The sequence below is a fragment of the Schistocerca cancellata genome, chromosome 1 (assembly GCF_023864275.1).
Source record: "Schistocerca cancellata isolate TAMUIC-IGC-003103 chromosome 1, iqSchCanc2.1, whole genome shotgun sequence".
Lineage (NCBI taxonomy): Eukaryota > Metazoa > Arthropoda > Insecta > Orthoptera > Acrididae > Schistocerca > Schistocerca cancellata.
The window spans coordinates 971943201-971961854 of record NC_064626.1 but is presented as its reverse complement, the minus strand read 5'-3'; the positions used below and the strand labels follow the sequence as shown (position 1 = coordinate 971961854).

The window sequence follows — 18654 nt, the reverse complement described above, 5'->3', positions numbered from 1 at the left end:
CTCTTATGGATTTATGGACAGCTCTGCAGCACCGCCTCAGACATTGTCGAGTCCATGCCACATCGTGCTGCGGCACTTCTCGCTGGGGTCCTACACGATATTAGGCAGGTCTACCAGTTTCTTTGGCTTTAGTGTAAATCTCTCACTTGCTGTCGATAGTATTTTTTTGAATTCAAGCCACATCTGGTTGTTTGTGCAACAGTGTTCTGACCGGTTTGTGCACTGCGGGGGATCAGATCCGTCGTTTGTTAATTTATTTGGTACAAGACTCTCAACTGCTGTCGATAGTATTTCTTTGAATTCAAACCACATCTGGTCTACACTTACACTATTAATTTGGAAGGATTGGAGATGGTCTCTCAGGAAGCGTCAAGCGAATTTTTATCTGCTTTTTTGAATAACTATATTTTTCTTATATTTTTGATGTATTTTGATGTATTTGATGTGATTAGTTCGGGTATTCAGTCTCGCTGTGACAATCCTGTGTTCACTAATCGCTGTATATGTTTTGATGTTCGTGATTACCACAGGATTATTTGTCGCTAAGGCGTCAAATGTGTTTTCCCAACAGTTTACTGTTAGAGTGGGCTCATGAACTAATTGCTCGAAATAATTTTCAGAGAATTCGTTTCTGGAAGTGCTCGTGAGGTTATACGGAATTGATCTCGCGGCACTAGAGACGATGGAGATACTGCAATTTTTTCTGGACTTCATGATGTACGAAGTCTGTTTCGCTCCTGGAGGCATTCCCTGAGAGCCGAAGTAGTTAAGATGATCGCTCGTGCTAAGCAAGAAATCCGCATTCGAGTCCCTGTCTGGCACAAAAATTTTCATGTGTCACAATCACTGGCGTCAATCTGGATTCGAAAAATGCGAATCCAATTCGTTGTATTATCATCATTGGTTTCGGAATACGAAATTGGGGGTGTGGTTCAGTAGAAGCAGTAACCGTTTTTCTAATGTGTATCTCTACAACAGCTGTTCCATGCAGGTGAGAACAGATACTTTATATGATAAGCTACAGAAGAATGACAAGATAGTCTTCCAGTAGTTAACATTCCAGAGATTAAGACCTGAATGAAAGTATCCACTAATAATCTGTGCGTACTGTTGTTTCAGTGGTGGTGCCAGGCAACTTCTCGGCGGCGGAAGTGCTCATGGAGGACTCGCCACAGCGTGACGAAGTGCAACAGCCGCAAGTGCCTCCGACGGCGCCCGTCGCTCCGTCTCCTGCTGGGGCCGCCTCCGGCGATGCGGACCAGCTGCCCCCGCGCCAGGAGGCGGCGGACTCGGCGGCTGCGGCGCCCGCCCCCGCGCCGGCCTACATCGGGCCGGTGATCGGCGCGCTGTCGGCGGTGATCGTGCTGCTGACGGCGGCCATCCTGCTGATCGTGCTGAGGCAGCGCCGTATCAAGGCAGCAGCCGCCGCTGCCCACGGCGCCCAGCCCGCCGCCTCCGCGCTGCCCTTCAACGGCGCCGCCGCCTCCGCCGCCACCGCACCTTTCGTCCACGGCGACAAGACCGTAGCGCTCAAGGTGAGCACATCGCTCCCGAGGGCTGTCGGCTTGAAAGATATGACGTAAGACTGTACACATAATCGCATTTACACTTACTTCGTCAACAATCGGGAGACACGCAGCGCGACTGCCTTTTATATTTTTTCTTTCTTTTTTTGTATCATCACTCTTCTGACTTGTTTGATACGGCCTGTCTTTTACATGCGTGTTCCTAAATAAATACGGACCGGCGTTGATATAGCGAGGGGCTGGTATTTAATATCTGAAGTCGGATTACGTAACACAGGAGAAACAGGAAAGATCTTGGAGGGCCAACACTAGACGGCTAACAGACGCATTATTAGCAAAAAGTGTATTGAAAATCGTGTTCAGGCATACGTAGATACCTCATTTGCCGAAACCGATCAATGCGTTAAAAAACTAGTGATGAATTACTCGTGGCATTTATCTTTTTCTCGTTCTGTTAGGGGAGGCCGGGGCGGAACGGCTGGCCTAACGTTTGAACCAAATTTTATGAGGACTCAGTGACGAAATTTTTTTAGAAAAATTAGGAACCGTTTATCCACACTTTTTGTACTACAATTCGCAAATGAAGTAACGTAAAATAATTTATTTTGTTTGTTATATCAATAAACTAAGAAAGTGTCGTTAAGTCCGTTCGGATTTGCAGACTGGGGGAAAGGACATTGCTCTCTCTCTCTCTTTTTTCTTCTTTTTCTTTTAACAAATCTTTCAGTCTTACAAATAAGTTGGGCTTCATCGTCCTCACTATCTACACCAGCACACGATTTATGAGGCCACTTCTGACATGCAATACAACCCTCAGCTGAAGTGGAATATAATTACCAGCATCACATAAATGCCGCATCTTTGTCGTCTTCGATGTTTAATTTTCTATAAACTCACTTCCTTTTTCTTTTGTCTTACTCTTCTTTGACTTAAGACCTTTTCATTTTCCTTTCTCTTTCTTCTTCCCTTCTCGAGCTCTATTCCGTTTAGCTTCTGCAGCGTGCAGAGAGATCTTTTGACCGATTCTAGTAGGGAGATGTGACAACAGCGGTTTTGCCTCTCTTGTTTGCCCTGATGTAACTCTTCGTTTCGACGATTTTTCGTGGGTCATCGTTTTTCTGATTACCGATTCAACAGCTTGTTCAATGTTTCCTGGCCGCGCGGCGTAGCCGGGTGGTCTGGGGCCCTTGCCACGGTTCGCGCGGCTACCCCCGTCGGAGGTTCGAGTCCTCCCTCGGGCATGGGTGTGTGTATTTTTGTTAGCGTAAGTTAGTTTAAGTAGTATGTAAGCGTAGGGACCGATGACCTTAGCAGTTTGGTCCCATATGAACTTATCACAAATTTCCAAATTTTTCCAAATGTTTCCGGTGAACCAGTTTTGTCACTCTGTTTTCCGTACATAATGACGTACCATCTGCAAACGAGAAAGATAGAACATGCCGTAGAAACGTCAGATGAAGAATAAAAGGCGACCAGGTTGAAACGGACTATGCCAGGAGATTATTTCTCCCCGAACGCACATTTATTGAAAAAATATTTAATAAGCATCGTAAAGAATTTTTTCCCAACTGCATTGTACACAAAGATGGCTAAGAACATGCTGGTTTAGTGAATAAACGTTCATCGTGAAGAAAAGAACTATGACAAACTTACCTCATTTGTAACAGTACGGTAAATTATAATAGCGAATTCGCTCACTTCTGTAGACAGACTATGAAACCAGTGCGCCTTGCAACCTTACTAAACCGTAAGAGACGTTGGTGGTACACATTTGTCAATCTGAGCGCACCTAGAAAAAATTAAGACCACCGAGACCGTTCTGCCCTGGTAGCCCAATCCGCCCCTTTCTCCCCTGCATATGACAATATGAAAAAATTTAAAAAAAAACTATCACAGCTATAAGGCAGTTTGTTAATTTTATTCATTAAACAATAGTTTGTCAGTTATTTAAAGCAATACTGCAACCAGACACTTTTTATGCAGTTTTTTATGCAAGGTGCATTTCGCGTTTTCACCCATCTTCAATTATCTTAATATATTTATATGTTCATCAATAAAACGTACCGAGTGAGGTGGCGCAGTGGTTAGCACACAGGATCGCATTCGGGAGGACGACGGTGCAGACCCGCGTCCGGCCATCCTCATCTGTGTTTTCCGTGATTTCCCTAAATCGCGTCAGGCAAATGCCTCGATGCTTCCTTTGAAAGGGCTTGACGGACTTCCTTCCCCGTCCTTTCCTAATCCCATGGGACCGATGACGTCGCTGTTTGGTCCCCTTCCCCCAAAGAATCAACCAACCAACCAATAAAACGTTTCTGTCGACTACATCTCGAAGTCTGCAGCTTCCTATTATTCTGTAAGTTGTTGCTCCTCCTCTTGCTTTGATATGAATACTACACATATGCTTAGCTTCACTGATGCAGCACAGCATTCGCCCTCTGACTAAGAAATAATACAATCCGAAATCCATCTCGGGATCAAAAAAGCTATACAAAATGTCTTGTTGCTATATTTCTTCATATAATTTAATCCACACCCATGGAGCTCAACCAACAGTATCATTGATAAATTAACGTATCTCACTTAATGATAGATATACTCAGTTCAGTTCTCTTTGGCGGGGATTGCTGAGCGCGGTTTCCATGGCTACCGTGTTAACAGATTGGCTCGCTCACCTGTGAAAGTAGGTTAGCCGTTGCTGATTTTCGGATTCACCGTCAATCGACCATACAGCCTGCCTGTATAATTCAGTGACCATGCCGCTGTCAGCAGGCGTCAACGGAAGGACCCACGCTGGACCAGCCACGGCATCAGATGTGTTGACGGAGCTTACAAGACAAATCTTGCCACAGCAATTACAATAGCCAGATTGTGATGTTCTGCGTCTTCTTTTTCTAGGAATATAGGCGTGTTTTGAACTCACGGCCGTATCTTAACAATTCAGTAAACGCTACATCAACGACAACGTCACTGTCGAAGTGATACAAAAGCAAAAGGAAACAGAGCGTTAATACAATTTAACACTCTGTCTTCCTTAAGCTGTCATGCTGAAGCAGGGTGGGGGAGCGCAGTAATTAATACAGTGGACTCCAGCTCGGGAAGAGGAGAACTCTAATTGTAGTCGGGGCATCTAAAGGATGCTGTTTTTGTTATTGTAACTGTCGTTGCCTAGAGTGTTCATAACATGATGATGATGTGTTCGTTAGTTCGAAGATTGATTTGATGCATCTCTCGATGCTAGCCTCTCCTATGCAACCCTCTTCATGTCTGCATAATTATTGCAACTTACGTCCATTTGAACCTGTCTGCTGTAGACAAGCCTTGCTCTAATTGTAGTCGGGGCATGTAAAGGATGCTGTTTTTGTTATTGTAATTGTCGTTGCCTACAGTGTTCATAACAAGATGATGATGTGTTCGTTAGTTCGAAGATTGATTTGATGGATCTCTCGATGCTAGCCTATCCTATGCAACCCTCTTCATGTCTGCATAATTATTGCGACTTATGTCCATTTGAACCCGTGTGCTGTAGACAAGCATTACTCTACCTCAACAAATCTTGTCCCCTACATTTCCCTCGATTAATAGTTTTTGGGTGGTTTTCCTAAAATGTTTTGGGCGAATGCTGGGATGTTTCCATTTGAAGACCCCATTGCCGATTTCAGTTTGACCCATAAATTTCATTTCTTCCGAGTACATTTCAGTACCTCTTCATTAGTTATCCGAACTGACAATCTAATTTTCAGAATTTTCTTGTAGCATACTCCAGTAGCTTCTGTATTCGTCTTAACAGTTTATGTTCCACATTTAACTTCCGTAAAAGGCTACTCTATAGAGAAATACCTTCAGAAAAAGACTTCCTAACATTTAAATTTATACTCGATTGGCAACCACTTCTCTGCCAATTAAAATCTATGCCTTAATATTTTAGAAAATAGTTCAGTCAAATCACAAATTTTTTTAACCCTTGTTATACTCGACCCATTATCAACTAAGACAGAGGTCAAGCCCATAGGCAACTGTAGGGCTGCCCTCTTGTCAGCAAATAAAGTACTGTACAATCAATGTGTCGAACTTTTAGTGGTACATTACAAAGCACTCCTCTCTCTGGAAGAGGTTTCCCCTTATTTCTCTGTATCCCTTAGGACAAACGCCGAGATGGTTCTCGAACAACATTATCGCCGATTATATGAACTATTTTGTTCTACTGCCAATATAGCGGTTCGCCTCTTAATCCCACTGAGCGGGTTGGCACAATCGTTAAGCCACTGACTCACATTTTGGATGAGCTTGTTTCAAATTCCTGCGTGGACATAAAGATTAGTTTTTGGGTGATTTTCCTAAAATATATATTGGGCGAATGCTGCCATGTTTCCCTTTGAAGACCCCACTGCCGATTTCAGTTTAGCTTGTACCCCGTCATATGACGGACGTTAAACAATAATTATCTTCATTTCTGTATATGACCATTGAATCAGATGTTATGAATGTTACATCTCCGAACTGAAGACTGTTAATCAACGACAAACGAAGATGCTACTTCGATTGCACTCTTCATATGAAGACAAAAGAAAACAAGACATACCAGTATGTTCTTCTTTCCTAAAAACAAACAATATTTGCGAGTACCTGAAAACATGGCATTCTGCATTTGTATAAATCTATTCAATGTTGATTTTTTTTAATTTCTACAAACCATTTCTTGCATATAAAGAAAAGAAATTTCACCAAGTAATTACTAGACCCCACAGAAGATCATCAAAAAAAAGACAAGCTGCCGTAACAAAGCCAAAGGATGACTAAATATACAGATACGAAAAATCAATTATGACCAATCACAAAATATTGAAGTGGTATGCAGTACATGAATACAAGTAAACATCAAATAACAATAGAGAATCTTGCTTACCGCCATAAAGGCAAGTCAAAGAAAGCCCAAAATCTGAAAAGGGCCTATAAATTGAAATCTTTTGCAATGAGTTCATAAATTAAATGATTCAACTGCCTTGTCTCTGATGTCAAATCATAGCCATACAGTCTACTAGGACTCAGAACCACCGAACTTCGAAATGTGTGCTAATTTGGTACCAAAGCACACAATATTTCTGTATTACACATCTATCGGAATAAAACGTTATAAAATCAAGGGTAAAATCAGAAGAAACTACACAACTATTAAACACATATTTTAGTTTACAAATACCAGGCCCTCTGCAGTGAATTGCACAATTTTTTCCAATAATAATACCAGTTGTAGCATTGGGTTATGGTCACTCTCCTATGATAATGCAATAAATACAGAATTGTTGACTAGAATGCCTTGACCAGAGAACTGAAGGTATTGACAGTCTAATTGAAAGGGATCGGCAGAAGTCCTAATGCACAGCTTAGTAAGTATTAATTTGATCTTGTAATCTGTTATTTTTTCGAATGAACTGTATGCTGATAAGATGTAGACGGTATTTATGTTCTCGCTTTCTTGCTTTTGAATTTAAACAAAACATAGGACAAGCAGTATCTCAACATTACACACACGGTTTAACATTTTTTTCCGCCGACCATGTCAATTATTATGACAGATATTCACGAACATTATTGATGTACTGTATTTTAAATCTTCATTCAGTGTAGCATTTGTTTGGTGTACGTAATAGTCATCGTTAGTGCATATAATTATTCATATTAGGCAATTTTTAGTGTCCGTATTTTCTCTACTTTCGACGCATATACCGACACGTATCAATAGACACCGATCGTTTTTCGGACTGATGTATGCAGATGCCATTTATTTGCTGCCATATTTTCATCGTTTGCTATTAATCGAATATTTTAATTCGATAGCTTGCTTTGATTGACTTTGCGTATCGGTTTTGAAAGAGATCACGCAAAGGCATATTTGATCTTTTTTTATAACTGGGTAATTTATCATGCACATTGAACAGTGGCGGAGAGGCTGTGGCTGCGATGAGCAAATAAGTTTTATATTGAGGCCATTGTTCAAAGAAAATCCTAGTGAAATTTTTCGCTACATTAGTGGTTGTAGGCAACTACCTTTCATATGCGGCCATGTTTGTGCTTTCTTTTTTGCAGCCAGATTGTAAACCACCTTGTTGTTACAACTTCACACAAGTCTACATGTAAGATGACTGAATGCTTTCAAATAATTTCCGGGAATTCAGCTAGGTAACACTTTCAGCGACCGCCAATATTTCGGCGGGAGAACACCCCGCCAATTTCAAGGCACTATGCCTTGAAAATGGCGGGGTGTTCTCCCGCCGAAATATCGGCGGTCGCTATAAGTGTTACCTGGCTGAATTGCCGGAAGTTATTTGAAAGTTGTATACACCAGGAGAAACTCAGGTCTGACTCAATGACTGTTTTTATGCGCGTGTTGTTTGTATGTGCTACTTACAAAAAAGATAGTTTATTTGCTGTCATATATTTGACAGTATTTCCCATGTTTTGGAACTTCACTGAATCACTTATGTAAATGAACTGCCACCAACTGACTCATTGACGTCTTTATAGCCTGACTGGTTTCAAGTAAACGATCATTTGTCTTGTAATGAGGCATTATCCATGTGCCCTCTTGCACTAAAGAGATAGAATTGCCACCGTTAAGTAATAGATACAGGGTGTACACGACCCGGGACAACCGGGAGATGCGGGAAAAACCCGGGAATTTTTTCATCCGGGAGAAAACCGGGAAAAACCCGGAAATTGTTTAGAATTCCGGGAATTTTTCATTGTTTTAGCTTTCAGTTCAATTTTTGTGATTTTGACTGGTAAGAACCAATACTCTAACAAAGGATATTACTGTATCACTCTACTGCAGAATAACACTGCAGAAACAAAGCATGAACGAGAGAAAAAAGAAAACGAAAATAAAACATAAGCTGCAAAGGAAATGCACCGTATACAGCAACAAAACAGTGCTCATACAAGCGTCTGCCAACAGCAAAGTGTGTCAAAGGCTTTAGGAAGACTATGGAATGCTTTATAACAACAAATTGCCTCCGATGAGCGTGACGTGACAACTGTTTAAATTAGATTCGTTTGAGCTGTTGCGCGGTGGCTCTTGAGCATGCGCAGTTGAATTCGTATGAGTAGTACCTTTTCCCGCTTCTTGTTACAGAAGTGTGGCTGGGCGCCACTGCTTAATGTTGCCTCCCTTCGGAAATATAGTAAATCTGGGGCTGATACACAGAGCAGTCTTAGTTGTTGTGGGGAGGTGGGGAGCGTCCACGTGACCTGTGTTTACGTTCAGTGATTTTGTCGTTTCCTCTTCGTTTATTGCTCTCACGTTAAATGATAACAAAACGAATTTTTGTGGCCAGGAGCTATCAAATGAATTAAAATACGTTCGCATAATTACGGAAGGCTAAAATACGTTATTAGATTTTATTTCCACCTTTCTGACTGAACAATGAAGTTATTTTTGCCGGTTTGGTAAAGAGATTTGGCTTAAAGTTAATCTTTCTGCTGAGGCAGTCAATTTATTTGAAACGAAGTGTTTAATTTCACACTACTGGCTAGTTTCAACTCTTCGCTGCATTTCAAGTGCACGTATGGCATTATGTGATAATAAAGAACCAAACATGACATAAAACAGTACTGGTACTCCAAGAAAATTTACATACGAATGTGCATTTTAAGCCGAATTATGCGTTTTAGTATGGTTCACGAAATTCCGACGCTCGCTCTTGAAGTATCATCTGATGTATTGTTTCTTTGATGCCGTACGTAAGGTATTTTAATCTTTTACACGTACGAACATATGGGCTTCCTGCGTCATCGTAGCTGCGCAAGCGCGGTGACGCCTGTTATTTGGCGTTCTCTTGCAACTGCTGAAACGAACCTATTTCTAACAGGTCGCGGGAAAATATTGCGAATGGTGGTTTGAAAAGCGTTACATTCAAAGCAGATTTCCTTTTACGCAAGATGAGCATGTGCGAGAATGTACGATGAATTTCTTAAATCACAAAGCGTTTTACTCTCATTTAAAAATCAACTCTTTGAGGACGACCATTTAGAAGAATTTAGAGTCCAAAAGATCAGACATTTACGTCGTTTTACTAGCACATTTGTGTGATGTATCTTAAAGTGTAACACGCGCAAAAAAGATCAACATTATATGTGGAAGGTTAGCTTCTCTTCCAGCTTATTAATCTTCGAGACCAATATTATATGTGAATGCTGTGTATATTAATTTAAACCATTAACTTTTCTTATTTGTGTGTTCGCGCTACTTAAGAGTAATCTTGCTGATGGCTCACTACATCATATGTCCTAAGCTGCCATCAGCTGGCGATATCACGTGACAGGAGCTACGACTGTCTTACAAAAGTGCATCGCAATATCGATTTCAATGTTTCGGAAAGTAACATACGGTGTTTGGAGGAATTCAAATTTATACCTTCGTAATACGAAAATATGCAGCGTACATATTGCTGCACATCAAAGGTCTTTCAAAACGTGTTTTCCCCCATCTGAGTTTCGTTTTCTAAAGTGCCGGGAAATTCTACTCCTGCGTATAAAACCATAGGACTGATAAGTTTTACAGTGCCCAGGAAGAGTACACTGTCACTTAACACGGAAAAAGTGTATTTTCATCCGGGAGAAAGTGAATTTTTAATATTAACAGAATCTTCCGTCGGTTCTTGGTAGAACGGGGGACGGCAAGACAAAGGCGCACGCTCAGTTCTGTCATGGAGCTTCTTGAGTGAGAAGTATCGGCTCCAAGATCTGGAAAGCCGATAACGGCACGGAGGGTGTTGTGTTATCACACCTACAATATAGCATCAGACTGAGGCTGGGGCCGGATTTACGAATAGTAGCAGTCTAGGCCGGAAACCTTCCCGAGCCCTCCTCCTGAGGTTTCGTTTACTGCCGACTTTCATATCACACTTGGTTTTTCTTGTCATTAGTTTTGCCGTGTCCGCTCCTGGTAGCTGAGTGGAGCCAGAACGTGTTTGGTCAGAGGGTTAGCTACCCTCTGTAATAAAAAACTGAGTGAACGGATTAACGAAGAACCTAAACGGGTGTCATCGGACGTCCGCCCCGAACAAATTCAACGAACAATACAGAACAAAACGAGATCAAAAAAAGAAAAAAGTGGTCAGCGCTACAACATGTCAATCCCAAGGCCCCGGGTTCGATTCTCAGCTGGGTCAGAGATTTTCTCCGCTCAGGGACTGGGTATTGTGTTGTCCTAACCATCATCAATTCATTCCCATCGACGCGCAAGTCGCCAAAGTGGCGTCGAATCGAAAGACTTGCACCCGGCGAACGGTCTACCCGACGGGAGGCCCTAGTCACACGACATTTATATTTTTTTTAGCTTTGTCGTTCTCGAGTGTCCACATTTCAAAAGTTGGAAAATCTGTGCTATCTTCACAAGCTCTCATCTTTAACTATGTCTCTTCCTCTCCTAACTTTTATCACCACTGCTGCCACGTATTTCACCACAGTAAACTCATTCATTAAATGGTGATGAAATTTTACCTTGAATTCTAATATTGCTGCGAGAGGAACAAATTGTTCAAATTGCATTTTCACGCTTCGAAAAATATTCGCCAAATATTTTAACTTCAGAGGCACGTTCTTATTTTGTTCAGTAGTTACTTAAAATATTGCTGCGAGAGGAACAAATTGTTCAAATTGCATTTTCACGCTTCGAAAAATATTCGCCAAATATTTTAACTTCAGAGGCACGTTCTTATTTTGTTCAGTAGTTACTTTCCTATTTTGTGCACCACCCAGATTCTTCGTGCCGCTTCGTGTTGAATAGACCACTTTCCAGAAAAGAATAATAGCTAACATGCGCAATGATAACCAAAGCAATGACAACTTGTGCACGAATCGAAGAGAAATACAACTATACCTCATTTGCAACCAGCGACAGAAACAATCACCCTCAGTGAACCGAATACTAAGATGCATGAAAGGTATTCGCAGTTGCGTGTATGGACAACTATTAGCTGTGTAATGGAACGACAAAAACAAAAATTTTTACCGGACCGGGATAAATACATGTATGTCCGAAGGAATACTGCATCTTACTTTGGAACAACACAGGTACTGCAATGTCGTATAAACGCTGTGCTAGCTACTGTGCTGCTGGCTTGCATTCCATGTATTCAAATTACATGCAGTTCTCTTTGTGTGTATGTGTGTGTGTGTGTGTGTGTGTGTGTGTGTGTGTGTGTGTGTGTGTGTGCGTGTGTGTGTTTATGGGCAACAGGGATGGGCTATTAAATTTTGCTGGTAATCGATTATGGATGTAGACATGTTTCTTTCACATCCTTTAATTTTAATAATTGATTATCCTTTCGATTAATTATTTCAGTTATTCCTTTTTTGCTTTAAAGCCTGCTGAATGTTGGCCTGTCGTCTATAGCTTGATTATGGAAAGAACTTTGACTGTCCACTAGGACTTGCGGTGTAACGTCGGCAAGAGTCGGAACATTTTGTGTCGACTGTATTCTGTTTATGATTGCTGCCAACATCAAGGATCTAACAATAGTGCGTAAGAAGCGTGGCTAAGTCTTATGTTGTGTGTATCAATTCAGAAATAAATGACGTAACAAATGTGTTTGTGCATGAACACCTCTACGATATGCTTTTTAACGTCTGCCGTAAACTTACATCACAGCTGCTGAACGGGACGAAGCGCACGAACCACTGGGTTGTCAGCACTAGGCGGAAATAAGTAAACATTTCCCCTTTCACGTCCCTACAACACAGGGTGGCAATGACGTCCTTCGTTTGCTCCATGCTCGCTTACGAGCCAGACGGACCTCCATCCGTAACGAAGCCTTATTGTTGTGTCGACGTTCCAGTTGGTATGAAACTAATCAAGTGTAGTATGGAAATATTTTATGAAAGGTGACAAAAGTTTATGTAAATGAAGCTGTGTTTCAAGACCATGACTTCAAAATTAACCATGCAGCTCCAGAAGACAATCATGCAAGTGTTTCGGTATTTCCTGATACGAATGAAACAACCCTTTGGCGTGCTTTTCGGAAATTGGGCTTCAGCTACAAAAGGTTCAACAAGAAATCAGTGCTGATGGAGAATAACCAATTAGCAGGGAGAAGAGACCATTTCTTGCTGGAAATAAGATGCTTGAGAAACTCCATAGGGATTATTTATTACACTGATGAGAGTTAGTGTGGTTCAAATCATTGCCACCATTTGGATGGCACAAACAATGAGTGCCTTATGCGTCAGAAAGTGTATATGGAAATGTTCATGCGCGGAATGGCTGCAAAGGAGGAATTCAAATACCTTCTTGGTCCAAAAAAAAAAAAAGGAACATAATGTACCACATCGAGAACGTAGATGGGTTCGTACAAAGAGCTGGCTTGTCTTATACTTGGTAAAAAGAAAGTGCAAGTTATCACTTTTGAGTCGAATGCCAAACACAATGAAAAATGGTTTAGGAGCGTTTTCAAACAACTGCCAAATAGAGCTGCAATTGTTATAGATCAGGCTCCATGCTACACCATGATAAATCCAGTATCATGAAATCCTTCAGTGATATGGAGGAAGAATTTTGTTATTAAATGGTTGGAAAGTAATAACATAGAGCTTCTATCTAATGCCATTTCATATGAGGAATTTGCTAAAGCAGACCTACTGGAATACGTGCGAACGCACTTCAGACCAGAGGAACACCTTTTGGCAAGTGCACTGCTCTCAGTGGAATAGCGAATTAAACTTCTGTGGTTGCCTTTAGCACACCGCGAATTTAATGCCATTTAACTTGGGCCTTTGTCAAGAGCACGGTCGCAAAGCTGAACAAGACTTTTAGGTTCAAATGGCTCTAAGCACTATGGGACTTTACATATGACGTCATCAGTCCCCTAGACTTAGAACTAAGTAAACCTAACTAACCTAAGGACAGCCGACCGGTGTGGCCGAGCGGTTCTAGGCACTTCAGTCTGGACCGCGCGACCGCTACGGTCGCATGTTCGAATCCTGCCTCGGGCATGGATGTGTGTGATGTCCTTAGGTTAGTTAGGTTTAAGTAGTTCTCAGTTCTAGGGCACTGATGACCTCAGATGTTAAGACCCATAGTGCTCAGAGCCATTTGAACCATTTTTAACCCAAGGACAACACTGCGAGACTTTTAGGATAAATGATACTTTACAGTTGTGTGGCTTCACTCGGAAAGTGTTCACCAAAGTGCCTGGTGGAAATCAGTAAATCGTGTGCACGAACTTCAAGACAGACATACATGAAGAGCCCACTTTCTTGACATAGCAGTCGTTGATCGAAGTAGACGACTTCAGTAGCAGGATCGAGACCACAGACAGCAGCAAAGAGATTAAAATAGGTTTTACCTCATTTATCATTGTTTCCTGAAAAATTCATTCAGGCTACCTCGAGGTACTTCTTACCTCCAGGTTTGGTCGCCCCCCCCCCCTTTCCCCCCTCTCCCGCATCCCCACCCAGAAAACTGTCATAAGGGCGCTCTTGATGCAGTGTTCATTCACAATTTCTCATTTTATTGCCCTCTACTCGCAACAACTGCCGAAAACGGCAATGCTGTGTTGGAATGCTTGTGCAAAGTCGCCATTCATGCTAGTAAGAAAACACATTGTGCATTACAACAGTGCACTTGTATGACAACTACGGTGTACCCAGCCTCACATGGATTGCAGATTTACAAGCTCGTAACTGAGAAATACAGGGAGTATTCGTTAGTGCTGACATATATTTTGACCAACAAAAATTCAAACTTTACATCCGTTTCTTCTCCGTTGCAATAGCTACAACGGTAAGCTCAATCGCAGTTTCTTGGGTTTGACATCATGATGATGAAACGACTAGTCAGAAAACAGCAAAAATTCGTCTGAAAATAGAAAAAGGTTGTATCTTTAACGTGTACAAAGGAAGTTTTTCTCCTAATTATGGTCTGGCTTCTGTGGCTCCTCAAAGTTGAAATCCGCCAATAAATGGTTGAAAAAGAACGTTTTTTTCTTAAATATTACCACTTATGTCACCTCCTTTGCTGCTAAAATGTAATACTCATGCTCCAAAATAACAGTAGACATTTTCACAGTTCCGGTGAGGTAAAACACATCGATGTTCATCATGCGATGTAACCAGAATATGAGCACAAAAAACCAGAGGTCAGTCATTATGAAATGGATAATAGTGGCGAAGTATACCGAAAAGAGAAGCACCGGTCGAGATCTCTCGGCATCGTTCCTCCTCTTCTACCTGTCGGCACCTTGGCCTCAGTTCTACCTGACCTGCGCGTAAATCACACCCTGCATGGCACGACAGTCAGTGGGCACTGCAATGGTCCGTCAGGGGCAGAACGCAGCGCAGGTATTTCACATTATTATTGTAGTGATCTGTACTTCAGTGAGTGAAAGTTGATCTACAAAATGACTGATTAACAATGTTTGTACACTTTTTTCCGTTCCCTCTTCGATGACAAACATTCTATAACAAATGAATTAAAACTCTGAGTGTTAATGCCAACCTCAACCAACGCTACTACAGAAGTAGTGGCAAGAATAGTTACACAGAGGCACACATGTTATTTTCGAGATATGTCAACGCAACCATTCCATGTGATGGACGTGACATTTTGCAATGTAATCAACAAATTCAGATCTGAACACAGACCTCTGATGTCATAAACCGTCATGGCCATTTATACCGTCTTGTAGGTGTGATCAAGGGCGCCCATACGATAGTCTGTAAGGGAGGATGGGGAGGGGGGGGGGGAGAGCAAGCCGTATTAACTATTTTTAATATTCAGGAAGACGACGCAGTGGTTAGCACACTGGATTCGCATTCGGGAGGACGACGGTTCAACCCCGCGTCCGGCCATCCTGATTTAGGTTTTCCGTGATTTCCCTAAATCGCTCCAGCCAAATGCCGGGATGGTTCCTTTGAAAGGGCATGGCCGACATCCTTCCCCTTCCTTCCCTAATCCGGTAAGACCTATGACCTCGCTGTCTGGTCTCCTCCCCTAAACAACGCAACCCATCCCAACCCACCCAACAACAACAGGAAGACGAACGGCTACTTGTAAGTAACATACAAAATTTCCAGTTCCGACCCTGTTAAAAACCTGTGTAATGCCGACTTTTAAATAATTTTCTTGGAAAAAAATCACCTGATTGTACTATACCTTTTCCTTTCCCTGAGAGCTGCGGGGTTTTGGGGGGGAGGGGGGAGGGGGGAGGAGGTGGGTTATGGGCGCCCTTGGCGGTCATTGAAATAAATGACCAATTATAACGAGAATAGTTTTTAGTATACAGTGATTCGAACACTTTAATTTAATTGGGCTCTCCTTAATATGCATGATTCTTCCATATTCCTAGCATGCAAAAAATTTTAACTTATTTTAGTTCCTAGCCTGTATGATCTTCACAGTTATTTTTTTCCGATTGCATGTGTAGCTGCCTCGATTTAATTGCTTCACTTTATGTTTTGGTTGCACGCACTTGGGTGGCAGTGTTTCTCTACCGTTTCTCCCCCTGCCACCCAGTCTCTCCAGAACACTCACTGATTTTGTTTTGGTTTGTGCACCTTGTCCTTCCCTCCCTCCTACCCCTCCACCGTTAGGAACTGCAGATGCGGGTGAACGTGAGCGCTAACGGGCGCGTGTACGGGCAGGTCTCGCTGGATGATCCGGAACCACCGCTGCTCCTCAGCAAGGCAGAAGACGCCAGCCTGCCAGCCTTCCATGGGGAGCGGCCAGCCAAGAACCTGTACTCTACTGGCGCAGCACTACGCCGGTACTCAGGTCAGTCGTTACGGCACACTACTGTGAACTAACAGACTCATTCTGCCCCACTATCGATACAATTGCCTCCCTTGTTGCCAATGACAATGTGTAACAATCATTGCTTCTTTCTTCTAAGATGTGAAATATGTGGAGCAACATTTTTGCAACGTTAAAAGTGTATAACCAAAGTCTATTATGCCATGGCCGAAAATGTAAAAATTTGTCTTCTTGCGATTTCTGAACCAGAAATTAAAATTTGTTGTTAAAGCTGTGAATTTTGTTTCTTTCCTACTTGTCTGTATTTCATTGTTAGAGCTACTGCAGTGTTACAAAAAAAAATTTGCCCTTTAGGACTGCCGCACCCACATCTGAATTCTACAGGTTACAATTTGCTGTAGGTTACAATACGCGCAAATTTTCATTTTCATGCTGATAATTAATGCACTTCTGGAAGGAATAATTGCTTCTAAAGATTAATTAGTTACAGTAATCATGTCTCTTCTTTTAAAACTGATCTCCGAATGCTTTTATTGTCAGATAAAAAAACCTTAGTAAATAAAGCTACGCTGTCCAGTCACATTAATACGGCCACGTGTCAATAGCTTAAATGGCCACCTTTTGCAGTGTGGACCTGTGAGACCTTCTGGAAGAGTGTCAGTGAGATTCTGGAAGGTACTGGAAAGGATGTGGAGCCATGCTGACTCCAGTGCTGTTGCTAGTTGTGCTAGGTTTCTTGGTTGGGGATCCATGGAGCGAACAGCATGATCGAGGTTGTCCCATAGATCCTCGACTGAGTTTTAAACTGGGGGATTAGTGGCTAGGTGAGTACGGTAAACCCATTGTGGTACTCTTTGTACTCCACATGTACACTGTGAGCTGTGTAACACATTGTATTGTCCAGTTGGTAGAGTCCATCGTGCCGAGGAAAAACAAACTGCATGTAGGGATGTACACAGTCCCCAAGGATATATGCAACATGTATTGATCCATTGTGCCTTTCAGAATGGCGACACCACCCAGGGAATGCTCAAAAATATTCCCCAGACCGTAACACTCCCTCTTGATAGCAAGTTGTTTGTTTTCAGATGTTTCACACCAGCCAAAAGCCATCTTTCCAGTGGAGCATGAAACGTAACTTATCTGGAAAGAACTTCTGTCGCCACTCAGTGGACTTTCAGTTGCAGTATTAACATGCAAATTGTGGCATTCATCGACAAAGAACAGCAGTCGGCATGAATGGGTAAACCAGGCACCTGCTGTGGAGGCCCATATGCAACTTTCACTAAATGGCCATTGAGGAGACACTGTTGGTGGCACCTTGGTTTAACTGGGTGATTAGTTGCTCAACAGTTGCATTTCTACTTGCCCGTACACCTCTCCACAGTCATCATTCACCTCTGTCAACTATAGGCCACGGTGCACCACAATTGCCTCAGCACCGGATGGATAGCAGCATTTTGCCCTGCACTGTATATTTTAACCATAGAGGCATGTGAATAGTTGACAGACTTAGCCATTTCAGAAATGCTTCCATCCTTTACCCGAAAGCCAATTATCATGCCCTTTTGGACGTCAGATAAATCACTCAATTTCTGCATTAGGACGACTCCACTTTTTGCTGTGTGCTGCTGACATGCTTTATATACCCTTCACTACTGGAGCAGCCACCTGCCATTGGTAAGTGGTTATTGCACATAAATGTTGAATGCGGGAGGTGGTCGCATTAATGTGACTGGACCGTGTATGTGCACAATAAAACTTTGCCCTCTGTTGTGGCATGCCACCAGCATAAGCTGGTGCAGGGTGGGGAAATGTGTAGGGGAAAGAAGCCCTGCCTCTTTCTCGTAGGACAGACAACACATTGAAATCAACACTGCATTCAGATTGCTATGGTGTGCTGTTTGTTTAGTTGCACAGAGTGGCAATGGACAGAAACATTTTGTACCAGTTTGAAGTCATCCTACTCCCACTAATTTCTTTGCTCACATAATATGGCCAAATGTGTGCAGAGTTCTTGTACAATTGCTTTTTCACCTGTTGATCTTTGCTGTTCAAGAGTAATGTTGACTGAAATAGACAGCCATGTTTTAACATGATGATTCTCATACAGTACTTTATCGTGAAGATAGTTTTTAAACATTTCATAGTCAGCATGTCCACTTTTTTGTAATTTTACTGCATCTTCTTTTCCTCCTCTGTTCATGATTTCACCTTCCTCTGAATATTCAGCCTCCATAAACTCTTCTTTGAAGTTCATCAAAATGCTGTCTGGATAAATCATTAATTAATAAACAACATCTTTACTGAATTTGTGCTTATGCTTGTGATAATCCCACGTTATGTTCCAAATACACTCTGGTATTTACAATTTCCAGT

The 18654-nt window shown here is 42.0% G+C and overlaps 1 protein-coding gene across 3 annotated transcripts in view; it reads left to right on the top strand.

Moving 5' to 3' along the window:
* Nucleotides 1–18654, top strand: part of LOC126088407 (discoidin domain-containing receptor 2-like) — an 883025-nt gene that overhangs the window by 740922 nt on the left and 123449 nt on the right. The window contains exons 9-10 of one of the 3 annotated variants that reach the window (XM_049906568.1): nucleotides 1120–1535; nucleotides 16167–16296. In XM_049906568.1, the coding sequence (XP_049762525.1) occupies nucleotides 1120–1535; nucleotides 16167–16296 (546 nt within the window). Of the gene's footprint in view, nucleotides 1–1119; nucleotides 1536–16115; nucleotides 16297–18654 lie in introns of all 3 variants that reach the window. The other 2 variants (XM_049906558.1, XM_049906550.1) reach the window with 2 other exon arrangements.